This window comes from Rhodnius prolixus, unplaced genomic scaffold (genome assembly GCF_049639745.1).
Source record: "Rhodnius prolixus isolate KJV_2025 unplaced genomic scaffold, Rpr scaffold_3, whole genome shotgun sequence".
Taxonomy (NCBI): Eukaryota; Metazoa; Arthropoda; class Insecta; order Hemiptera; family Reduviidae; genus Rhodnius; species Rhodnius prolixus.
In genome coordinates this window covers 2,623,228-2,646,559 of record NW_027411603.1, presented here as the reverse complement: position 1 = coordinate 2,646,559, position 23,332 = coordinate 2,623,228, and the positions used below count along the sequence as shown (strand labels likewise).

Here is a 23,332-nt window from a genome sequence, read left to right as displayed (position 1 = left end):
TTGATTGAGCTTTTCAATTAACGTCAAGCTTTAATTTCTAATTCAGAAAAGCTGTAACCACAGCTTTAGGTTAGCTTTTTTTTAAAATCTCTTAAATAAGAAGTACTTATACAACTTTCTCAGAAGTAACGAAGTGTTACGTCATTAGGTTTCAATCAAAACTTATTGCTTATTTTAAATAATAATATATTGGCAACAATATTATACACATTTCGCTACAATAAAATGGTAGTTTTGAAGACAGTATGACGTCATAGCTATCCTAGAATCAACAAAAATTTCATCAACAATTTAAAGTGAAAATTTATGGTGCCTAAAGTCCACTACTATTTATTTTTTTGGTCCCTCTGTGACGATATAACACGCCCATCAAATTGCCTGTCGAGATATCTCTGTACATGCCTGATGGTGTTATATCGACTCGGGGGCCAATTCAGTGGCCACCTCGTTTACCGGATTTGACACCTAAGGACTATTTCCTTTGGGGACACCTGAAAGACAAGGTGATTATTCATAACTTTTTCTTTCTTTCCTTATTTCTGCTTACCTAAAAGCATTTCTAAATCTAGGTGCATCTGAATCAAGCCGGAATTGCATCTGTAGATGAACTAAAGCAGAGAATAATAGGTACCTGTTAGTCGGTTAAAGGCGAATCTATTTCTTTGGCAGTAAGGTACAATTGGCAGGAAAGAGCATGTCTATGCATCTCTAATGGTGGAGGACATTTCGAGCATGATCTGTAATATTAAAGGGGGAGTAAAATTTATAATAAAATAGTACTTTTCTTCTTATTCAATCAAAAAACCGTTATAATATTATCATTTAGAAATTTCTTATAAGAATCATGTTTTCATTCCTAACTTCTAAAATATCGCTCACAGAAAAAAACCGTTTAAGTAAATTTTTCTTAAAAAAAAATAGAGGAATCTATGTCTTAAATAAAAACCACACCCCCCCCCCATTTGAAAAAATGAAGTTGGTGCCTGTATCTCGCTTCTGGAAGCAACGAAAAAAATTACAAATTAATTTTGGATTTCTAACAAACAGAACTAAGGGAACACGTATTTTTTAGTTTTTTTTCTAAGCTATCTTTCCGAGAAAAAGTCGTTATCCATATACCTTGGGGACACCCTGTATTTGTCGAAACGTTTCGGCAAAAAAAAAAGACGAGTTGTTAGTTTTTTATTTCTGGACCGATTCTTCGCCAATTTGAATCCTTAATTCAAATAAATTTTTCTTAAAATTTAATTTTCATTACCATAATGTGGTTTGAAGTCAACTACCATTTTTTTAAAGTATAAATTCTTACTTTCAAGGGAAAAAAAGAAATAAATTACGTAAATAGTTGTAAAAGGAAGTCATGAGAGTCTTTACTGCTGATTCTTTTTTTTTTATAAATAAATAAACGTCATACTTTTTACAAAGAAATATATATATTTTTTGAAAAGAAGATATCTACATAAAAGACGGGCACCTAAGGGCGTGTAAAGGAACTGAAGCGAATGTCTGTCTACCTGCCTGAAATACAGACATGAATGGTAATATACCTGGCCAGAGAGTGGTGGAAGGGACAGCCGAGAATATGTCACAGGTGTTACTTTTTGGCATGCCTTATATCAAGAAAACCCTACTGGAGGACATCTGTTACGGCTGCTACCCACGGCCATAGAGGTCAGCACCGCAGAGCAATCATGATCTGAGTTTATTCACATGACGCCTTGTATTATTATAGCTACTTTGATCCTGTATATCTATTTACATTTTTGGGCTTGTGGAGAGGGGGGGGCAGGAAATAGAAGTAATATTTATATTTGAATGTTCAAAAAGGAGTAAATTGCTTCAGGCTATTTTTTAACCAATTGAATTTTATTTTTTGTAGTTTTTCATGAAAACAGATTCAATGATTTTCTTTCAAGTTGGTACATCACCATTGAACACACGTGAGATCAATAATTTGTATTTTTGTGGAATTTTCCAAGAAAATTTGATAAAGGATACTCAAATCAGAAACCAACACACTCAAAAAAAGGAAAGTGCTAGAAATGATGTACACTAAGAGGCAAAACAAGTGGCCACCCTTCAGGATGTGTACTGATTTCAAATCAATTTCTTATTAACGTCTCCAAATACTTTTAGAATAAATAACAGGCCACTTGTAACATACTTAGGAATATTAATGGTAAATAATAACAGGTGGTATTGCGGCTCCTGGTAAGATTTATTAAAATTATTTAAGGAGAAATGGCTCCCTACTTGAAATAGGTTGCCGTCCCCTGTCCTAAGGGATACTTTCATATTCTTCCGCTAGAACAATCCTTAACTCCTGAAGCGAATCTGCTAATGTTGGACGTCTCTTAATTCGTCTTGAAAAACTCATCCCATAGATTTTCAATAGGGTTTAGATCTGGACTACATGCTGGAGGCCCACTCTAAACATCGGATTGAAGCGTTTTCCAGGTAATGGGAAACAATCTTTGCTACCTATATGGGGCCGTGCATTATCGTGCATAAACAGAAAATTCCTCGCCAACGTAGATGGGACAACAGCCTCCGAAAGAATGGTCGTCTATGTAGCCTGCAGCTGTTAGAGAGACCCCCTCTATAAAAATACATATTTTACATATACATACATAAAATACATATTTTAAGGGTGGCCACTTTTTTTGCCGCTCAGTATACATAACAAAGACAGAAAATAGTCTAAATTTCAAAACTGACTCGAACTATTTATAAACAACATATACACCAGCTTACTTACTACAAAATACTTGACAATTGGCAACACTGAGACTTCCTCACAACCAAACAAAGAAAACAGATCACACTTAGTCCCATGAGCAAACAAACAGAAGACACACCAACCCTTTAATGAAGTAAAAGATTACATTACGTCAATTAGGTAAATATACTGATGGACAAAATTAGCGCACCACTCAGTTTTTGTTTAGTTAAAATTAAATAAACTATTTTCCGCTTTTGTTTTGGAAGTACATCACTTGTCTAAAGCGATTTAGGGAGGCAAGAGGTCATTCAAGAAGAGATGTACAGCAGAGAGAGAAACGATAGGTACATCTGGCACCTGGCTTTGCGAAACAGAAGTATAACGGGAAATGAGATAAAAAGTCTCATAAGGCAAGTCCAAAATGTTTCCATCTCCAGCAGGGCTGTTAGTAGAAGACTTAATGAAAGTAACCTTAGAGCCAGACATCCTGCTCGTGGCACTCTCCTTACCACAGTTCACAAAATGACCAGGCTTCAGTTTGCACGTGAACATGTGAATTGGACTTTAGACAACTGGAAGAGAGTTCTCTTTACCGATGAGGTGAGAGTAGGCCTAAATTCTTCAGATGGCCGTAGTTACAAATGGCTTATTTTTTCAGCCAACAATATTTTGAAAGTCCAAAATTTGCACAAATTGGAAATAATAAAAAAAATAAGGGTGGTGCGTTAATTTTGTCCATCAGTGTAATTTTGTAAATTTCGTCACATTATACATATTAATTGGTAATATAATTATTGTTAACAAACTGTAAAATATGTTCCACAGCCCTGAAGATGACCTATGTCTCTAGGTCGGAAAGCTCGGCATAATAAAAATATATCATGACTGAAACTGGCAGTTATTTTTTCATCCTACTGAAACTATGAATCAGTCACCAAAAATAATGAACAGTAATTGATAAAGGACCCTGATTAGATAACGGGATTACGTACATTCCGGAAACGCTACAGAAAAATCGTCATTTTTTTAGTGCTAATAAACGATATCCGTATCTTGTACCTCCCTTACCAAATACGTACTTACATTACAAAAAATGAAGTATAAAGTACAAGAAGCAAAATGAATGACAAGGAAAGAGAAGATGGTGAAGATTTTTTGCGATATTCCTTTAGTTAAGATTTATCAACTCTTTTTATTATTTCAACTAAACTTAAAAGTGATGAAAGTAGGGCTAAAAGAAAGACTGTGGTCGCATTAAGTGGTTCAGCGCTGAATGATTGGATAATTCATGATGATAGCCGCATTATTTCCACCAATGGGGAACGAATAAATGAACCACTTAGCGTATTACCTCAATCCCACATTTTTTTTTTTTATTTCTTACCCAGAAGGAGATATTGCAATCGATAGAATTTTCGATATTTAGTATTGACCGCAAACTTCTGTTATGAGTAGTCGGCAATTAAATACTTAGGATGCACATTAGTACATCAGTGCTAATATGAGTGCAAGAATCAATCGTGAACCATTAAAGAGAATTAAAATCGAATTATATTTTTTAAAAATTTGAAAAAGAAGAAGTGAAAAATAATTGATCTAAATCATGCAAAAGTGCTGCATTCCGCCGAATGCACATTAATGCATTCTTCAGCTTATGAATGCTTCCACTACTGAGAGCGAATCTGACATTAGAGCTACATTAGCGGAGCGGAAAAATGGAAGAATTGTACGATCTACAATACATGACGTATTACTTCCTCTTTTTTTTTTCTAATGATGTAAGGCGCTCGGAGCTTTTTTTTTCCGTGCACTGCCGGCCACCAGACAATGTTCTCTCGTTACAGACAACACTGTGAGCTGTAAGAAGCTCCTAGGAAGAGAAAAAAACTAAGGTCCCAGCAGCTGCTTTCAAAACCCGGGACCTCCACGTGGGAATCCAATACGCTAACCACTCAGCTAATCCCTTCCCCCTACTCAATTCCTAATGTACATGAATCTATGATTGGCTACTGATACACAGATGGAACGAAAAAAAAATTCTACCTTGTAATTAGATTAGATTAGATTAAATTAGGGTGGCCTCAAGGCCTGCGCCATCGCGACCCCTATGGATCTATTGTGGTTCACCGGCTTTAGAGCTCACCCTCCAGACCCGTCCGCTTAATCAGACTCTTAATTCTGGGAGGGCGACTCCCCGGGTAAAACTCACCAAGCCTTGGTTTTTTTCCTCCCCGAGAAGTAACATCCTTAGCTATACGAGCCCCTCACACTGACACAACACGTGCAGTGCCATTTTCTCTTCTTCCTAATAGAACCTAAAAAGGCTATCTTTTGCCAGGCCCATGCGATGCATGTGTTTTCTGAGCCTGCAGTGGACAGTTAATAGGCCTGCAAATATCCTTATAGCCCCACGGCCTTGACGGATTAATTCTGCGGTCAGCAACCTTGTAATTACAATAGTATTGGAGGTAAGTTGTCAGAACTTGGTAATTTCCAAAATATTATATATTTATTTATTGTTTTATAATACACTGTACTTTAAACAAAGAGTTGGCCTGATTACATTTTAGGTAATACATAATAAATTAGATGAAACAGAACAGAACAAAATTCTTACTAAATTAAACAAACGCAAGAAATTATAAAAATAATATTACAAGAAAAGATATCAGAACTAGGTTACAAAAATTTCATTGAATAAATCTTTTTTAATACGAGGGTCGTTTGAAAAGTCCGTGCAAAGTCAGAGAGATAGCACTACTGGCGCGTATCGAGGTTATGTTTAGTTAGTAGCATCTCTTGGAAGAACACACACCAAGTTTCAGCCAGATCGGTCTATTTCTTTGTGTTTGGCATTCGTTTGAATCGAGGAAGTCGAGTGATTTTCAAATCGTGTGAAGTGTTGCAAGGACGGTTTGCAGCTGTTCCAGAAGAATCCGCAGGACTTTAAGCGTCGTTTCGTCACTGTGGATGAAACATGGATACATCACTACACTCCTGAGACCAAAGAACAATCTAAACAATCGGTTACCAAGGGGGGAATCTGCGCCAAAAAAGGCGAAGACCGTTCCTTCGGCCGGAAAGATTATGGCGACTGTCTTTTGGGATTCGCAAGGAATAATCCTCATCTACTATCTGGAAAAGGGTAAAACTATTACAGGTGCATATTATTCATCGTTATTGGACCGTTTGAAAACCGAGCTGCAAGAAAAACGCCCACGATTGGCCCACAAAAAAGTCCTTTTCCATCACGACAACGCACCAGCTCACACCTCAGCAGTTGTGGTCGCAAAATTCATGGAAATAGGGTTCCAACTCGTTTCACATCCCCCCTATTCTCCAGACTTGGCTCCCTCGGACTACTATTTGTTCCCCAATATGAAGAAATGGCTGGCGGGAAAAAGATTTTATTCAAACGAGGAGGTGATTGCAGAAACGAATGGCTATTTTTCAGACTTGGACAAATCCTATTATTCGGAAGGGATCAACAAACTAGAGCAGCGTTGGACGAAGGGTATAAGCCTAAAAAGAGACTTATGTTGAAAAATAAAAAAGGTTTACCCCAAAAAATTAAGTAGTTTTTATTTTTGCACGGACTTTTCAAACGACCCTCGTAAACCGAAATATTAACCTGAACTTTGTACATATAATATATAATTTAAACTTATAAAATTAAAAAAAAAAAAAATTTTAAAATAAACGTTTAAATTTACCTTAATTTTCTAAACGTCTTTAATAACAATTTACAGTCTGAAGATTCATTAATAAAAAAAATCACTTCTCACTTAAATTCCCTTAAGTGATGATACAGAAGAGATTTATGGGCGGAAGCAGTGTGATAAACTGACCTCATGCATCTTCATCCTGCTAAGTGCCTAAGTCTGCTAAGTGATGTTCTGCTATTTTAACTGCTTAGTTTACCCGATTAAATTTTTTAGCAAAAATTCAAAGAGAAATTTATTTATTAAAAATAAATAAAAAGATATTGATGCACTTTCATTGTTTTTTTAGTAGAACTGTCATTTTAAGATGTACAGTTAGTAAAAAAGTAAAGTAAAGTAATGACCTATTTTATTACTATTAAATAAAATGCTAGTACCGCAATACATCTTAGCTTTGCGGGTCTAGCCTATAAGCGCCTAACATACTTTACTATAAATTCCTCATATTAACACATTAAATAAAATGCAAGGCCTAGACTAGTACCGCAATACATCTTAGCTTTGCGGGTCTAGCCTATAAGCGCCTAACATACTTTACTATAAATTCCTCATATTAACACATTAAATAAAATGCAAGGCCTAGACTAGTACCGCAATACATCTTAGCTTTGCGGGTCTAGCCTATAACCGCCTAACATACTTTACTATTAATTCCTCATATTAACACATTAAATAAAATCCAAGGCCTAGACTAGTACCGCAATACATCTTAGCTTTGCGGGTCTAGCCTATAACCGCCTAACATACTTTACTATTAATTCCTCATATTAACCATTAAATAAAATGCAAGACCTAGACTAGTACCGCAATACATCTTAGCTTTGCGGGTCTAGCCTATAACCGCCTAACATACTTTACTATTAATTCCTCATATTAACCATTAAATAAAATGCAAGGCCTAGACTAGTACCGCAATACATCTTAGCTTTGCGGGTCTAGCCTATAAGCGCCTAACATACTTTACTATAAATTCCTCATATTAACACATTAAATAAAATGCAAGGCCTAGACTAGTACCGCAATACATCTTAGCTTTGCGGGTCTAGCCTATAAGCGCCTAACATACTTTACTATAAATTCCTCATATTAACACATTAAATAAAATGCAAGGCCTAGACTAGTACCGCAATACATCTTAGCTTTGCGGGTCTAGCCTATAAGCGCCTAACATACTTTACTATAAATTCCTCATATTAACACATTAAATAAAATGCAAGGCCTAGACTAGTACCGCAATACATCTTAGCTTTGCGGGTCTAGCCTATAAGCGCCTAACATACTTTACTATAAATTCCTCATATTAACACATTAAATAAAATGCAAGGCCTAGACTAGTACCGCAATACATCTTAGCTTTGCGGGTCTAGCCTATAAGCGCCTAACATACTTTACTATAAATTCCTCATATTAACACATTAAATAAAATGCAAGGCCTAGACTAGTACCGCAATACATCTTAGCTTTGCGGGTCTAGCCTATAACCGCCTAACATACTTTACTATTAATTCCTCATATTAACACATTAAATAAAATCCAAGGCCTAGACTAGTACCGCAATACATCTTAGCTTTGCGGGTCTAGCCTATAACCGCCTAACATACTTTACTATTAATTCCTCATATTAACCATTAAATAAAATGCAAGACCTAGTCTAGTACCGCAATACATCTTAGCTTTGCGGGTCTAGCCTATAACCGCCTAACATACTTTACTATTAATTCCTCATATTAACCATTAAATAAAATGCAAGACCTAGACTAGTTCCGCAATACATTTCAGCTTTGCGGGTCTAGCCTATAACCGCCTAACATACTTTACTGTAAATTCCTCATGTTAACCATTAAATAAAATGCAAGGCCTAGACTAGTACCGCAATACATTTTAACATTGCAGGTCTAGCATCTAACCGCTCGGCTATCGTGGCGCCAAAAAGAAAAAGGTTGAATGCATGGAAAAGAATCTATTGGATCCGGCAGTGGGTAACTTGATTAGGCAGAAAAGTGTTAAAAAAAAGAAAATTTGCGGGAAGCTGAGACTTTACGAGAATCCGATTGCAACTTTAATATCAACGATTCTCTCACAAACAAAAGTGTTAATTAATTTCCTCGAAAACGGAGATTCTTGGCGGGCTCATTGCTCATATTTGTTAAATGAAAACGAGATTAAGGGTCTTTCCAAAAGGAGAGAGTGGTAGTTAGTCTTACTTCTGAATTAACACAGCAGGGCAATATGCGTTCGTACTGTTAGTTATAAAGTATTAAGGAAGTATAAATGAGCTAGGCGCTACGATAGTCGAGCGGTTATAGGCTAGACCCGCAAAGCTAAGATGTATTGCGGTACTAGTCTAGGCCTTGCATTTTATTTAATGGTTAATTTGAGGAATTTATAGTAAATGTTGTTAGGCGGTTATAGGCTAGACCCGCAAAGCTGAGATGTATTGCGGTTCTAGTCTAGGTCTTGCATTTTATTTAATGGTTAATATGAGTAATTTACAGTAAAGAATGTTAGGTGGTTATAGGCTAGACCCGCATAGCTAAGATGTATTGCGGTACTAGTCTAGGCCTTGCATTTTATTTAATGTGTTAATATGAGGAATTTACAGTAAAGAATGTTAGGTGGTTATAGGCTAGACCCGCATAGCTAAGATGTATTGCGGTACTAGTCTAGGCCTTGCATTTTATTTAATGTGTTAATATGAGGAATTTACAGTAATGTATGTTTGCTAGTCTGCTCCGTTCACGACACCTAATTGGATATAAAGCTCGCCTGAAAAAATAGCCAATTACTTTACTTTACTTTTATAAATGAGCTTATGCAACTTGCAACAGTTAATTATCGGCTAAAGTTTATATGACTTGCCGGAACTTTAATATTTATTTTTAAAAAAAGGAACACAAATGTTTTTGTTAATATTTTCAAGTACTTCTGTGGAACCTTGCTTCCTTAGAGTGATTGGACCAATACGGTGAATGGTAGGGAAAACTAAGTAGGTATTCGCAGCCGTGGAAAAAGGAAAAACTTATCTAAAGAAAAGTTTGCAACAAAGTTACAGATAAAGACGAGACCTCCCGCCTCACTTGTTGAGGAAATGAAGGTGAGTTGAGGTCAAGAGGAAGGAAAACCTCGAGACAAACAATCCCACGCTTATAGTTTCCGTTTTTCCCCGGAAGTATTTGCATTTACGTATTCTCTTTTAATTGAACTATTGATTTTTTTTTTTTAATTTCACTCAAAAAGTAAGGTTATGCTCATAAAGGGTTTTCTATTTTCAGATTTTTTTCAGGAAATAACACGTGATCGCCAGGGTACGAAAAAAGCTATTCACAAATTGTTTTGCCTGTCTGTACTTTAGTCAACTTATTTTTTTTTTTAAATGGCATCCCTTATACTTAATATATTTTATTTTAAATTGTTTTAACTTCGTCAAGAGTTTTGGAATAATGAAAAATTCAGCCCAAGAATTCTGCTGTTTACAATTGAGTGTTGCTGCGCTTACATTGACAGCTAGCTGACTGTAGATTTTCCTATATACTGTGACAACAGAAGAAAACTGTATTTTAAAGGAAAAAATAACAAAATGTCTAACTAAATTTAAAAATTATTCAAAGAGAAACTCGGAGGTCCCGCGGGTTCGAATCCAGTTGCTGGCCTCTTTAGATTTTCTCTTCCTAGGAGCTTCTTACAGTTCACTGTCTGATGGCGGAGTAACGAGAGAACACTGTGCGGAAACTGGCACTGAAAAAAAAGCTCCTGGCACCAATGATCTTAGATGTTGACGCGTCTTAAAAACTAAGAAGAAAACAAAAATTTAAGAGAATAAGTACGCCAACGATTACGTCATTTAAAGGGGGTCCAATACGATACTAAAATTCTAATGTTGATGAAAATCGACCGGAAGACCCTATTTTTCCGAATAAATATTTCATTTTTCAGGGATTTCTTTTTATTGAGTGCATTTTTCCCAGTAAGTTGGTTTTCCCGAGAGAGAGGAAGTTGAACTTTTCTTTAAAGCGCCAGTTTATAATAAAATTCTGCGATAGCCAGCTAGTCCTTCCGTTTCCTTCAACTATTTCAGTTTTATTGTCTTGAAAATCTAAATAATATATTGAAGCCATTCCATGTATTTTCCATGAAAACTTCCAAGAAAATTTACTCTCGTATACTATGTCAAGGAAAAGCCTCGTCAGTTTGAAAACCAAATACTTTTTAATGTTTTATTTTGGACAACCGTGCCTTTGCAAAACCCAGTGCCACCGACAGTGCAGATATACGGCAGATTGAATCAGTTTGGTTCTGGAGAAACGTTTCAACAGTCATAGACATCAAAGTGAAATATATATAATCTGTACACTAAATCATTTCCGGTTTGCTGGAGTGAGATTTAGAACGCTTCGCTACTGTTTGCGTCACATTTGTTCACCTCTTTTCCGCGTATAGATGAGTCATTAAAAAACTATGCAGTCAAAGAGACCAGCTCAGGGGAAAATTTATGGGAATTTTCCCGATTTTCCTATTGGTTTACCTGTTGTTAATTATAAACAAGCTTTTGTATGATTCTTACAAGTTGTGGGAAATTTTTCTGAACACATTTTCTTTTTCGGAGGAAAACTATTTTTAAAATTTTCATGTCGATCACAATACCTATCACCTCTCTCACAATTTATGGTTTTGAGAGAATGTAAACAAAAAATAGAAGATTACTAAACGGAAATATATTGTGTACAAAGAATAGCAGTAGATAAATATTTTCAAAATATCAATGAGAAAAAATATTGGGTAAAATATCAGATCTTTCTCCATTTACAAATATTTGCGAAATATAGGGAATACAAGAACTGAACAAACAGAGACCGGAAAAAGAGCAAAACAAGACAAGAAAATACACGAGTGAGACCTTGTACTTCCGGTTTAATTGCATAGAGTTCCACTGAATTCCGGCCATTATCATTAATTCTTAACATAAAATATTCTAGTTTGATTTCTCATACAATTTTCTCTCTTGTTTGTATTTCTCGTGGTTTCAATTTAAACACTTTTTCATATACTCAAAATATCCATACTCAATACTTAATTATTACGAGGCACCTCGGTAGCCGAGCGGTTTATAGGCTAGACCCGCAAAGCTAAGATGTATTGCAGTACTATTCTAAGCCTTGCATTTTATTTAATGTGTTAATATGAGGAATTTATAGTAAAGTATGTTAGGCGGTTAGATGCTAGACCCGCAAAGCTAAGATGTATTGCGGTAATAGTCTAGCCCTTGTATTTTATTTAATGGTAAATACGAGGAATTTATAGTAAAGTATGTTAGGCGGTTATAGGCTAGACCCGCAAAGCTAAGATGTATTGCGGTACTAGTCTAGGCCTTGCATTCTATTTAATGGTTAATATGAGGAATTTATAGTAAAGTATGTTTGCTAGTCGCCTCCGTCCACACCTAATTGGTAGTTGGACGTAAAGTCCGCCAGAAAAAATAGGCAATTACTTTGCTTAATTAATACGAACATTTTTTTTTTCAGCAGATGGCACAATTGCACATCATAATAACCTAGGAGGTATTTCCGGCGAATACTTATATTCGAAAATTTGACACAAATACAATACTTTTCTGACGCAGTTTTAAAAGGGAATTTTCCCATCGGTACCTACTTTACAAATACAAGTTATGTGCAGAAATGAAAACCCATTATTGAAAATTTTCCACGATTAAAAAGAGATAAAAGAGATAGTAATAAATGAAAATGAATAGCTGCATGTTAATTAGGAAAGCTCTGGTGGCTGGAAAAAGCAAACGGTGGTAGCGGTAATTCAATATTTGTTAAGAAAAGAACTTTGACAGACTTGATTGTGGCGCTTAAAAAAAGAAAAAAAGAAAAGCTCTCGATAAAGCGTGGAAATTCCTCTTCCGAAAACAAGAAGATATTTTTAGACCAATACTTTACAATAAAGCTCCTCAAGTAATGAAACTTTTCAGCATAGTTTTAGACGAAATTAAGTTTGTGTAAAGTGTTAAAGTGTACCAGATTTGAACCGAAAAGTTTAACAATAAAACCAATCAAATGGAATCCAATTGGATGTTCTGCATGTTTGAAGTAAATTTAAATTGAAAGACAATAAAAATAAAAGACAAGTTAATCTTGCTTGAATAGACATTCAAGGATAGGGGATTTGAATAGAATTTCGGAAGTATGTTGTAGGTTCACATTGCGCTAAGATAGTTATCCGGTATCATCTACAGAATCGAGGCGCCACGGTAGCCGAGCGGTTATAGGCTAGACCCGCAAAGCTAAGATGTATTGCGGTACTAGTCTAGGCCTTGCATTTTATTTAATGTGTTAATATAAGGGAATTTATAGTAAAGTATGTTAGGCGGTTATAGGCTAGACCCGCAAAGCTAAGATGTATTGCGGTACTAGTCTAGGCCTTGCATTTTATTTAATGTGTTAATATAAGGGAATTTATAGTAAAGTATGTTAGGCAGTTATAGGCTAGACCCGCAAAGCTAAGATGTATTGCGGTACTAGTCTAGGCCTTGCATTTTATTTAATGTGTTAATATAAGGGAATTTATAGTAAAGTATGTTTGCTAGTCGCCTCCGTCCACGACACCTAATTTAGGTAGTTGGAGGTAAATCCTTTCCTACACTCTCCTACCATTCCTGACAATTTTCGCTAAAGCACCCCAGGTCCCGAGAACTCTTCCCCGAGAACTGACCAGCGAAAACGGGTACCACTTCGAGAGTGGATAGTTTTCCTCACAAGACTGCATTCTTTGGGCCCATTATCTGATTTAGAGGCAGAATTGAAGTTATTCTTATCTCTAGAAAAACTATTTTTCAGTGTATTTTATGCTTCTAAATTCGAAATAATATTTATGAGTAGATTAGATTAGATTAGGGCGGCCTTAAGGCCTACCGGCCGCTGAGACCACCTTTAGATCCCTCCATTTTAGAAAAAGCTCGCCCTCCAGACCTGTCCTTTTAATCAGACTCTTAATTCTGGAAAGCGACTCCTTGGGTAAAACTCTCACAGGCCTTGGTTTTTCCTCCCCGAGAAGAAACATCCTTAGCCAGACAAGCCCCTCACACTGACACAACACGTGCAGTACCGTTTCCTCCTCCTCTTCCTGACAGAACCAACAGAGGATATCATCCACCAGGTACCCATGCGATGTATGTGTTTTCTGAGCCTGCAGTGGCCGGTTAATACGCCTACAATTATCCTTATAGCCCCACACGGGCCTAGACGGATTAATTCTGCATATTTATGAGTGAGAAATTTTTGCAACCAAAATTCAAATTTAGGAGTAGTTCACCGGAAGAGCGTATGATAGAGTAGCCAGTTGCCAAAAGATTTTTATCTAAACTAAGACTACAAACATTTTATGGATTTTATGAACTTTTGATGGATTTTTAATGGAGCTGTGACTTCACGTTTCCACCAATAGAATCTTTTCTTGCAAAATATTAAACAATGCGATCTTTTCAGTATAAATGTTTTAAAGAAATATAATGTTTTAAATTGCACTTATTCATGATCGTTTTCTTCTAGCGTCCTGAAAGCACACAGGAAGTGAAGCCTAAGCTAACATAAAACAATTTCCTTTGAACACAAACTAATCCTTAGCCTTATTTAACATTGAAAACACTAAGCAAATGTCTAGTTGGTTTATTTTTGTCAAGTTAATATCGTATTAAGTTTGTCTAAAATACTTTTGGAGGAATATCTAGTCTTATAGTTAATTAATTTCCCCACCTGTGGTTTCACCTGTGCAGACATACCTACGCATAAATATTTGATCAAATTACACGAACAACATAGCAGCAAAACCAAACATCATACATCTACGCATATAATGTAGGTACAAAAAAAAATTATCTTTCCTAATATGTATATGTATAATATACTTCGTCCTACATGCTGTTATATTATAACAATTATTAAGATAATATGTTTTATTTTAATTGATATTATCACAACTTTTAGACATTAAAAACTTTGTACAGGTATTGGTGGTTGATGTTTCCGTCATTTATCGTACCGGATATGCTCGTGTTTTTTTAGCGACAAAAGTTTTTTGATGTTGATGCAAATTATTTTAAAGTATACATGTACCTAATATTTATTATATGGAAATCTGATGTGCACAATTACAACAACTAACCACTATTCTATTCTCTTGCCGCCATTTACGTACGTAATGAAACTTAAGACTCTGGACATCAACATTATCAACAAGTTCACTGCAATAAAAGATTTCTGCCGGAAGATAAGTGACGTCACAATTGCCCCTCCCCCTAAAATTGCACTGTTCTGAAAAATTTTCAATCCAAACTGATGGATAGGCCTTTTAAAAAGTAAAGTAAAGTAAAGTAATGGCCAATTTTTTCAGGCGGGGCTTAACGTCCATCTACCAATTAGGTGTCGTGGACGGAGGCGACTAGCAAACATACTTTACTGTAAATTTCTTTTATTAACCATTAAATAAAATCCAGGCCTAAAGACCGGGAATCGAACCCAGTACCACAATACATATTAGCTTCGCAGGTCTCGCCTCTAACCGCTCGGCTACCGTGGCGACTAGCAAACATACTTTACTATAGATTCCTCATATTAACACATTAAATAAAATGCAAGGCCTATACTAGTACCGCAATACATCTTAGCATTGCGGGTCTAGCCTATAACCGCTCGGCTACCGTGGCGCCTTGTAGAGAAATAAAATTGGACAAACATTCCGATATTAAAGAATATTAATATAATTAATATTTAAATATAAGAATATTAATGAGTTCATATCTTGAGAATGGCAGAATAAGAGGCTGTGAGTGATTTATATTTTCAGAAAACACTTCATCAATTTCCACGTTGCTCTTTTTTTCCTTATGAATGGGAAAACAGCCCGCCCACCCCTTCTAGATTGTACAGGAAATTAAATTCAGTAGAAACCCTTATCACATCTGGTGACAATTGTGTTTTTGAAAGTGTGATTTAAACAATGTTTAGAAAAAAAAAAGTCACAAATGTTACTTTAAGTAGAACGAGTTGTCACCACACGAGTTTTTTTTTAAAAAAAAACTGTCACCAACAATTAAAACTTTGTTCACCGGAAGTTGAAGAATTCCAGCATTCTTTGACTATTCGTGATTACGTCATCATTGTTTAATAATTTATTACAACAATTTATTTATTTATTTCAATTAATGTTTAATTTTTTTTTTTTTTTCTTGTTTTTAATGATTCATGGCGTTGTCAACATCTGAGGTTATGAGCGCCTGGAGTCTTTTCCGTGCACTCTGGACAGTGTTCTCTCTCGTGACAGACAACACTGTCGCATCACCGGACAGTAAGATGTAAGAAGCTCCTAGGAAGAGAAAATCTAAGGGCTCCAGCAGCTGGGTTCGAACTTAGCATTCGCTAATCACTTTCGCTGATCTTTACTCTTTCAATTATTTTCTATATAGGGCGGCAAGAAGTATTGGCGTAAGATTTATAATTTTCCGGATGTACGTATTGAGATTGCTAGAAAGTAATCTACAACTTCCAGAAAATACTCGATCTAGGAGAAAATATGGCTTTTCACTTAAGGGCCATTTGAATACTATAAATGAGGGATTGAATTTGTTGCTAAAATCCTGAATTTAACGAAAATTCCACTACCGGAAGTATTACTTTGCTGAATGGATCATTTTCTTCTTTTTAGGATTTCCTTAACCCTTAACTTGGCAATTATATATTTTTTTAATATCAAAATAATATTCATACATAAAGTGAAGTTTGACAGCTCATCAGTCTGGCCAACATAAAAAAAAAAAACTAAACGTGCGTTCGAAAACTAAGAAATTACCTTAACTAAAAAAACAATGGCATTAGATTTTTTCGAAATACTGATGTATCTCCACGGATACATTATCAAGAAAAGGGTTAAAAGTAGTTCTACTTTAAAACTATTCTCATTGCAGTAGTGGCGGTCTTCAACTATTTCTTTTTTTTATCAATATTTCCGGGACAATTCGATTAAAGGGACTTTTGGGTAGCGGAAGTGGCTATTCTGTACTCCAAAGTTCCCTTTCAGGATAAAGTAAGATTCTGCTTGTTTTATATTACCAAGAACGATTCAATGTCTATATTAAAGTCCTATTTCTAAGAAAAGTCTACATCTTCCGGAAGTAACTCCATTACTCAACAGATTATTCAAGTTTCTGATATTTGGGGGGGGGGAAGTCTTCAAAAATTTTCTCTTAACTTCCTATTTATATTTAAAAAAAATTATTTTGAAACATTTGGGTAAGGGGCGAATTCCTTTTAGGCATTTTGAGTAGTGTCGTCCCCTGTAAGTCAATAAATCGAGCATAGTAATTAGTAAAAGTCTTTATGTATTTAGTTAAAACGGAAATATTTAGTAAAAACACAAATTCTGATAAAATTCAGGTAGCCCAAATACTTAATACAATCCGTGGTATAACCAAACATTATAGACGAACATTACACTGAATGCTAATTAGGAGCTCCCATATGGTGGTCCAGCATCTAAAATAGTGCGGGTATCTAGTACGCAGCATGCATCTGATATGATCGTGTTCAAGATTAATAAAGTTTAATTAATGTAGATGTATATGTATACATTTTGGGGGCGGAGAGATTAAAGAGTTTGTTTTTGTTTTTAATTAAAGGGAAATGATTTGCTGCTTTGGTTTCCGGTTATCCTTAAGTACTGTGATCGTACAGATTATAGATTTTTGCGTCATGATCAGAAAATAGCGGGGTTTTGAACGGTGAACATGGCTTTTTCTGGCTACTATTCTCAAGGTTCGAACCCGCAAATTTTGGATTAGTACTTAAATTCTGGTCAACATTATATAATTTGAAAGAAAAAAAAAAAAAAAAAACGAACTATACAGTGAAATGAATCAGTGAAATCAGTTGATACAGTACAGATCAGAGAATTATCCAATTTGAATATTACAGAAATACTCAAGGAACAAAATCAAAAATATAAACAATTAGAACAAGAAAATTTAGAACTGACTGATTTAATATCAAACCAGACAAGAGAAATAGAACGCATTAAAAGAAGAAATAATGTTGTTTTCTTTGGTATACAAGAGGAGGAAGAAGAGGATTATGAGAAATTAGAACGTACTATCGTAGACGTTTGTACAAACGTGATGTCAGTAAATCTAGATAAATCTCACATAAACTACGTTAGAAGGTTTGGAAAGAATAAGGGGAAAAAACGTCCTGTTGTACTCTCCTGTGTTTCTAATAATTGTAAAAGAAAATTACTGAAAAACTCCTCGAAACTGATTGGTTCGAATATATTTATCGCCGAAGATTACGACAAGGAGGACTTACTACAGAGGAAAAAACTAATAAAAGAACACTTAAAATTCAAAGACTTAGGCCATATAAGTAAATTAAGGAAAAACGGCCTAGTAATTGATGGTAAATTCATGCATGTCACTAAATTATTGGACAGAGAGCAGAAAGAAAACAATTTAACTACACAAAAAACGTCACCAGAAGAATTTAAAGGAAAACAAACTAGAAAGGAAAAGAAAACTGTGTTAAATAATATTTCTGGATCTAATTTGAATTATCAGGGTTTAGATAAATCAATGAAGAAAATTAAACATGATCTAGCGGTATAGCAATTACAGAAAAGTGATACTTGCAACGAAGAAAGTATCAATGATGAAAACATTATCCACATATATAGTTATAACTGTCGGACACTAAAAGATAATAATAAATTATTAGAATTAATAGAAGAAATGAAAAATGTAAAATGGGACTTAATTGGACTATCTGAAGTAAGAAGAAACGGTGAAGAGTGTATAGAATTGCAAAACAATATGAAATTTTACTACAATGGCGATGGAAGTATAGGGGGAACTGGTTTTTTAGTTAATAAGCACCTGGCAAACCAGATAACATCATTTAAAAGTTACTCACAAAGAGTATCAAAACTAATATGGAACCCTGGTAGAAAGAAAATAGGACGAATTAAGATAATACAAATTTATGCCCCGACAAGTGACTCTACAGAAGAAGAACTAGAAGAATTTTATGGTAAACTTCAACCAGCAGTAGATGAAGATCCCTGCAGATTCACCATTATAATAGGTGATTGGAACGCTAAAGTGGGAAAAACGGAAGGAGAGAATGCAGTGGGAGGGTTTGGATTTGGAGAAAGGAATGAGAGAGGTAATGAAATGATTGAGTTCGCTGAGGCTAATAACCTAGCAATTATGAACACTTTCTTCAAAAAAGATCCAGAAAGAAAATGGACATGGATTAGTCCAGACGGAAATACTAAAAATGAGATAGACTATGTAATAGTAAATAGAAAAGAAATAGTGATTGATGTAGATACTGAAGACAATATCAATATCGGAAGTGATCATAAAGCTATTAAAGCTACAGTTAAATTAAAATTCAGAAGAAAAACTTATCAGCAAAGTAGAAAGAGTGAAATAGATAAGAAACAATTAATGTCGCAAGAATTCGAAAATAAATTAATATTAAACCTGGATAAGGAGAAAGACACAACTAAAGACCTTAATAGAATGGAAAAGAGATTAGTGAAAGCCATAAAGGAAACAACAGAGGAAGTAATCGGAAACAAAGGAAATAAGAATAGAAAAAAAGGAAGATTTCCTGATGAAATAAATAAACTGATGCAGAAAAGACGTAAACTGAAGAGGAAAGGAAGAGAGAAAATAGAATTCACAGAAATTTCTAAAACTATAAGAAGAATGATAAATGAATGGAACTCAAAGAAAAAGATAGAAGAAATGGAAGAAGTCATACAAACAGGTAGTAGCTTAAAGAAGTGTATAAAATCTCAAATGTTAGGAAGGAAAAGCATTATAGCGATGAAAGATAAGAATGGGATAATTAAAACAGAAAAGGAGGATATACTAAATATTATTTGCGACTTCTATAGTGAACTATATAGTGCACCAGAACCGATAGATCAAGTGCATTACGATAATCAAGACCTAGCGGAACTTCAAAAGATACTACCCTGCGAAGTTGAAAATGCTATAAGTAAATTGAAATGTGGTAAGACTGGAGGACTAGACGATATTGTGAACGAACAGCTGAAAGTGGGTGGTGAAAAACTAGCAATTGAGCTATGCGATTTGTTCAATGTTTGTTTACAAGAACAAAGCGTTCCTCGGTCCTGGCTGAAATCAAAATTAATCTTACTTTTTAAGAAAGGAGATAAATTAGATATTAAAAACTATAGGCCATTAAACCTCTTATCTGTAATATACAAACTATTTATGAGTATTTTAACTAAAAGAATGGATAGACATTTGGATTTCGATTCACCTGTGGATCAAGTTGGTTTTAAGAAGAATTTTTCCACTTTGGATGCTATTCTGGTGATTCGTGAACTAATAAGAAAAGCACAAGATTATGGAATCACCCTGCTACTACTGTTCATAGACTTCGAGAAAGCCTTCGACAGTGTGTACACCGAAGCAATTTTGAAAACCTTAAAGAGTAAACAAATTAAATATGAATACATTAAAATTATAGAATTTATTTACAAAAACGCCGAACTGCAAGTTAACATTGGAAATCAAAGAAAGAATATTAAAATACGAAGAGGTCTACGTCAAGGAGATGTACCTTCTGCAAAGATATTTGGAGTAGTAATGGAAGAAATTTTTAAGAGTTGCCAGTGGCATAACTACGGTATTAAAGTGAATGGTGAACAATTGGTCACTATGAAGTTCGCAGACGATTTAGTGCTGATTGGAAAGTCTCATGAAGAGATAATGAATATGTTGAAAGACCTAGTTAAATATGCCGAAAAACTCGGATTAAAAATAAATCCACAAAAAACTAAAATAATGAAAATAAATAACACTGAAGATATGATGGTAATGATAAACGAAGAACCAATAGAAGAAGTAGTTGAATATGTATATTTAGGGCAACTCATTGATAAAGAAGAGAAAATAGATAAAGAAATTAACAGAAGAATAAGACTAAGCTGGGGAATGTATAGTAAATACAGAAAATTATTTAGATCAGACGTGAGTATCGCAGTAAAGAAGAAGCTATGGAACTGTGTAGTGAGACCAGTCCTAACATATGGATGCGAAACTTGGAGTCTGACTAGAAAAGATTTGGAGAAGATAAGAAAGACAGTAAGAAAGATGGAAAGAAGCATGATGAAGATAAGTAGGAGAGAAAGGAAAAGCAACAAATGGATAAGGGCACAGACTGGAATGGATGATATTATAAAGGTGATCTGCGAAAAAAAATGGAAATGGGCTGGCCACATTGTGCGTTCGGAGGATGGCAGATGGGCCAAGAAAATACTGGAATGGTGCCCCCTGGGTTTAAAAAGAAAGAGGGGTAGACCTAAAATAAAATGGGATCACGAGATGAGGAAATGCTGCGGCGGAGTAGCATGGAAGAGAGTCGCCCTTGACAGAGCAGAATGGAGGAGAATGAGCGCAATATATGTTGAAGCCTGGCTACCACAGGAGAAGTAAAAACAATACAAAATATTAGCAATAAATTCGGTGAAAAATAAAATAATTAGAAGCAAAAATAATTAAATTAAAATATGTTGGTCTATTAGTGTAATACTCTGTGTGAATAAAGATGTAAATAAAAAAAAAAAATGATAACCTCTGAAATTGTAAAATTCTGTTTAAATTAGTATTTTTGTGTAAGTTAATATTTTTAAACTATTTTATTAAGACTATATAAATTTAAATAATTTTGAATTAAAAAAAAAAAAAGTACATTTATGTTGAAGATTATTTGATTTGAACTAAGAACAGATAAATTTTATTTTTAATGATTAGCAACTCAAATTTCCCTTAGGGGAGCCACAGCATTAGCTGATTTAAATATTTAAATGTATTGTTTAAATGATTTAATAAATGGCTTTCATTTCATTTCATTTCATTTCACTTAAATTCTGGTCAACATTATATAATTTGAAAGAAAAAAAAAAAAAAAAAACGAACTATACAGTGAAATGAATCAGTGAAATCAGTTGATACAGTTGTTAAGCTTCTGAACGGCGCCCTAATGTTTGGTATCATACCGGAAGAGCTATTTTTAAGTAAAATTACAAAAAAAAAACACTAGAAAATGCCCTACACTCCGAAAAAGTGGCACTTCCGGTAAGTCGTTGTTTTTGAAATTTAGAAACAAGAGTTTCTAGGCTAAATTCGCAAAGCTAAGATGTATTGCGGTACTAGTCTAGGCCTTGTATTCTATTTAATGGTTAATATGAGGAATTTATAGTAAAGTATGTTAGGCGTTTATAGGCTAGACCCGCAAAGCTAAGATGTATTGCTGTACTAGTCTAGGTCTTGCATTTTATTTAATGGTTATAATATGAGGAATTTACAGTAAAGTATGTTAGGCGTTTATAGGCTAGACCCGCAAAGCTAAGATGTATTGCGGTACTAGTCTAGGCCTTGGATTTTATTTAATGATTAATATGAGGAATTTACAGTAAAGTATGTTAGGGGGTTATAGGCTAGACCCGCAATGCGAAAATGTATTGCGGTACTAGTCTAGGCCTTGCATTTTATTTAATGATTAATATGAGGAATTTATAGTAATGTATGTTTCAAGAGTCCTACATTTCATTCGTATAAATTTTATGCAGGTAACAATATTGTCAAAAAAAAAAAAAAAAAAACAGTAATGGCATTTTGAGAAAAACTATCCCCTCTCTCCAAGAAGTAAAATCTTAAACTAATTTTCCCTCCTGGAAAACTCTTCCAAAATTGTGTGAATTTAAAAAAAAAAAAAGTTCAACAATTCATAAAAGCCAATCAATCAACAGTGATGACTCAATTTTTAAGAAAACCGGTCCAATAAAGTGATATTTATGGTTTAGATTGATTTTGATCCAAACCTTCGAATTTCCGTCCCAGTGATGTCACTAAATCAACGCTTGAAACTGCAGCAAGAACATTGAAAATAAGAGAAATCAAACAAGTGCATGACCGACCAGACGATGCAGGTACCCCCGGTACTTGCTTGTGACTTAACCTGCTTGCTAAGGTTGCCTGCAGCATGTAAATAGACTTCACACGTAAGCAGATCATTCATGTTTTAAAGGAATTCTTAAAAATGACTTTTAAAAAAAGTAAAGCAAAAAATCTTGAAACGAGCCCAAGAAAAAAACAAAAGCAATAAATAATTTAAACCTTGAAAATGGAAGAAGAAAACAATATGCCACATTGCCAAAGTTGGCATCTTATACAATCAATCAATATTTATTGTCAATTATAAATAAATAATGATTGATCGATTGCATTCGTAACAAAATCACTTTCAGTATAAAAAAAATAATAATTACAAGATGATAATATAAAAATTTATCGTACATAAATCTAATAATGATAAAGTCGAAACCGGTTTTAAAATAGTAATCATTAATTTCAAATATCCTGATGCATCCTTCTACTATCCTTGGAAATTCCAGACACTGAAATCGCTGAAAGGCACTGCACAACCCTGTACTAATCTAGCAATCAACTTCCTTGAAGAGATCTTTTTTGTGGTTTACAATCAAGGATTTGAGTCTGAGAAATGTTAAGTGTAGAAGAAATAAAAAACTGAAATTGAGCATTAAACTCAAATTGATGGTAAAATTGTCTCGACTATCAGCCTAGACGGGAGTCCATTGTTAAGTCTTAATACTCAATAAATGTTGGTCGCTTTAAATCAGTTATTGAATCAAAGGAATCTTTGAATTTAGGGGGGCAATTGTAAATAATGTTTAATTGAGTTCGTAACGCTTTTGACGTAATTTAACATAATTTTGGTTCAAGTTTAAACCTGTAAAACAATTTTTGATTGTACCAAATTTGGCACTTCATTTTTATTTATTA

At 34.5% G+C, this 23,332-nt stretch overlaps 2 protein-coding genes across 4 annotated transcripts in view; one reads left to right on the top strand and one right to left on the bottom strand.

Annotated features, from left to right (window-relative positions):
• Positions 1-23,332, bottom strand: part of LOC141452848 (pro-neuropeptide Y-like) — a 180,390-nt gene that overhangs the window by 63,718 nt on the left and 93,340 nt on the right. The gene's annotated exons all lie outside the window — the stretch shown is intronic.
• LOC141452203 (uncharacterized) lies at positions 18,218-20,111 on the top strand. Its single transcript, XM_074124122.1, has 3 exons — positions 18,218-19,057; positions 19,130-19,600; positions 19,995-20,111. Exons 1-3 carry the CDS (start codon positions 18,218-18,220, stop codon positions 20,109-20,111), a joined length of 1,428 nt encoding a protein of 475 aa, XP_073980223.1.

Excerpts from the sequence above, each read along its gene's own strand:
- LOC141452203 (XM_074124122.1), top strand. The coding sequence starts at position 18,218 with ATGAAAAATGTAAAATGGGACTTAATTGGACTATCTGAAGTAAGAAGA. Across the intron at positions 19,058-19,129 it reads TAAAGGAAACAACAGAGGAA|AAAAGACGTAAACTGAAGAG; the intron begins GTAATCGGAAAC and ends AAACTGATGCAG. Across the intron at positions 19,601-19,994 it reads AGCTATGCGATTTGTTCAAT|AATTTATTTACAAAAACGCC; the intron begins GTTTGTTTACAA and ends TTAAAATTATAG.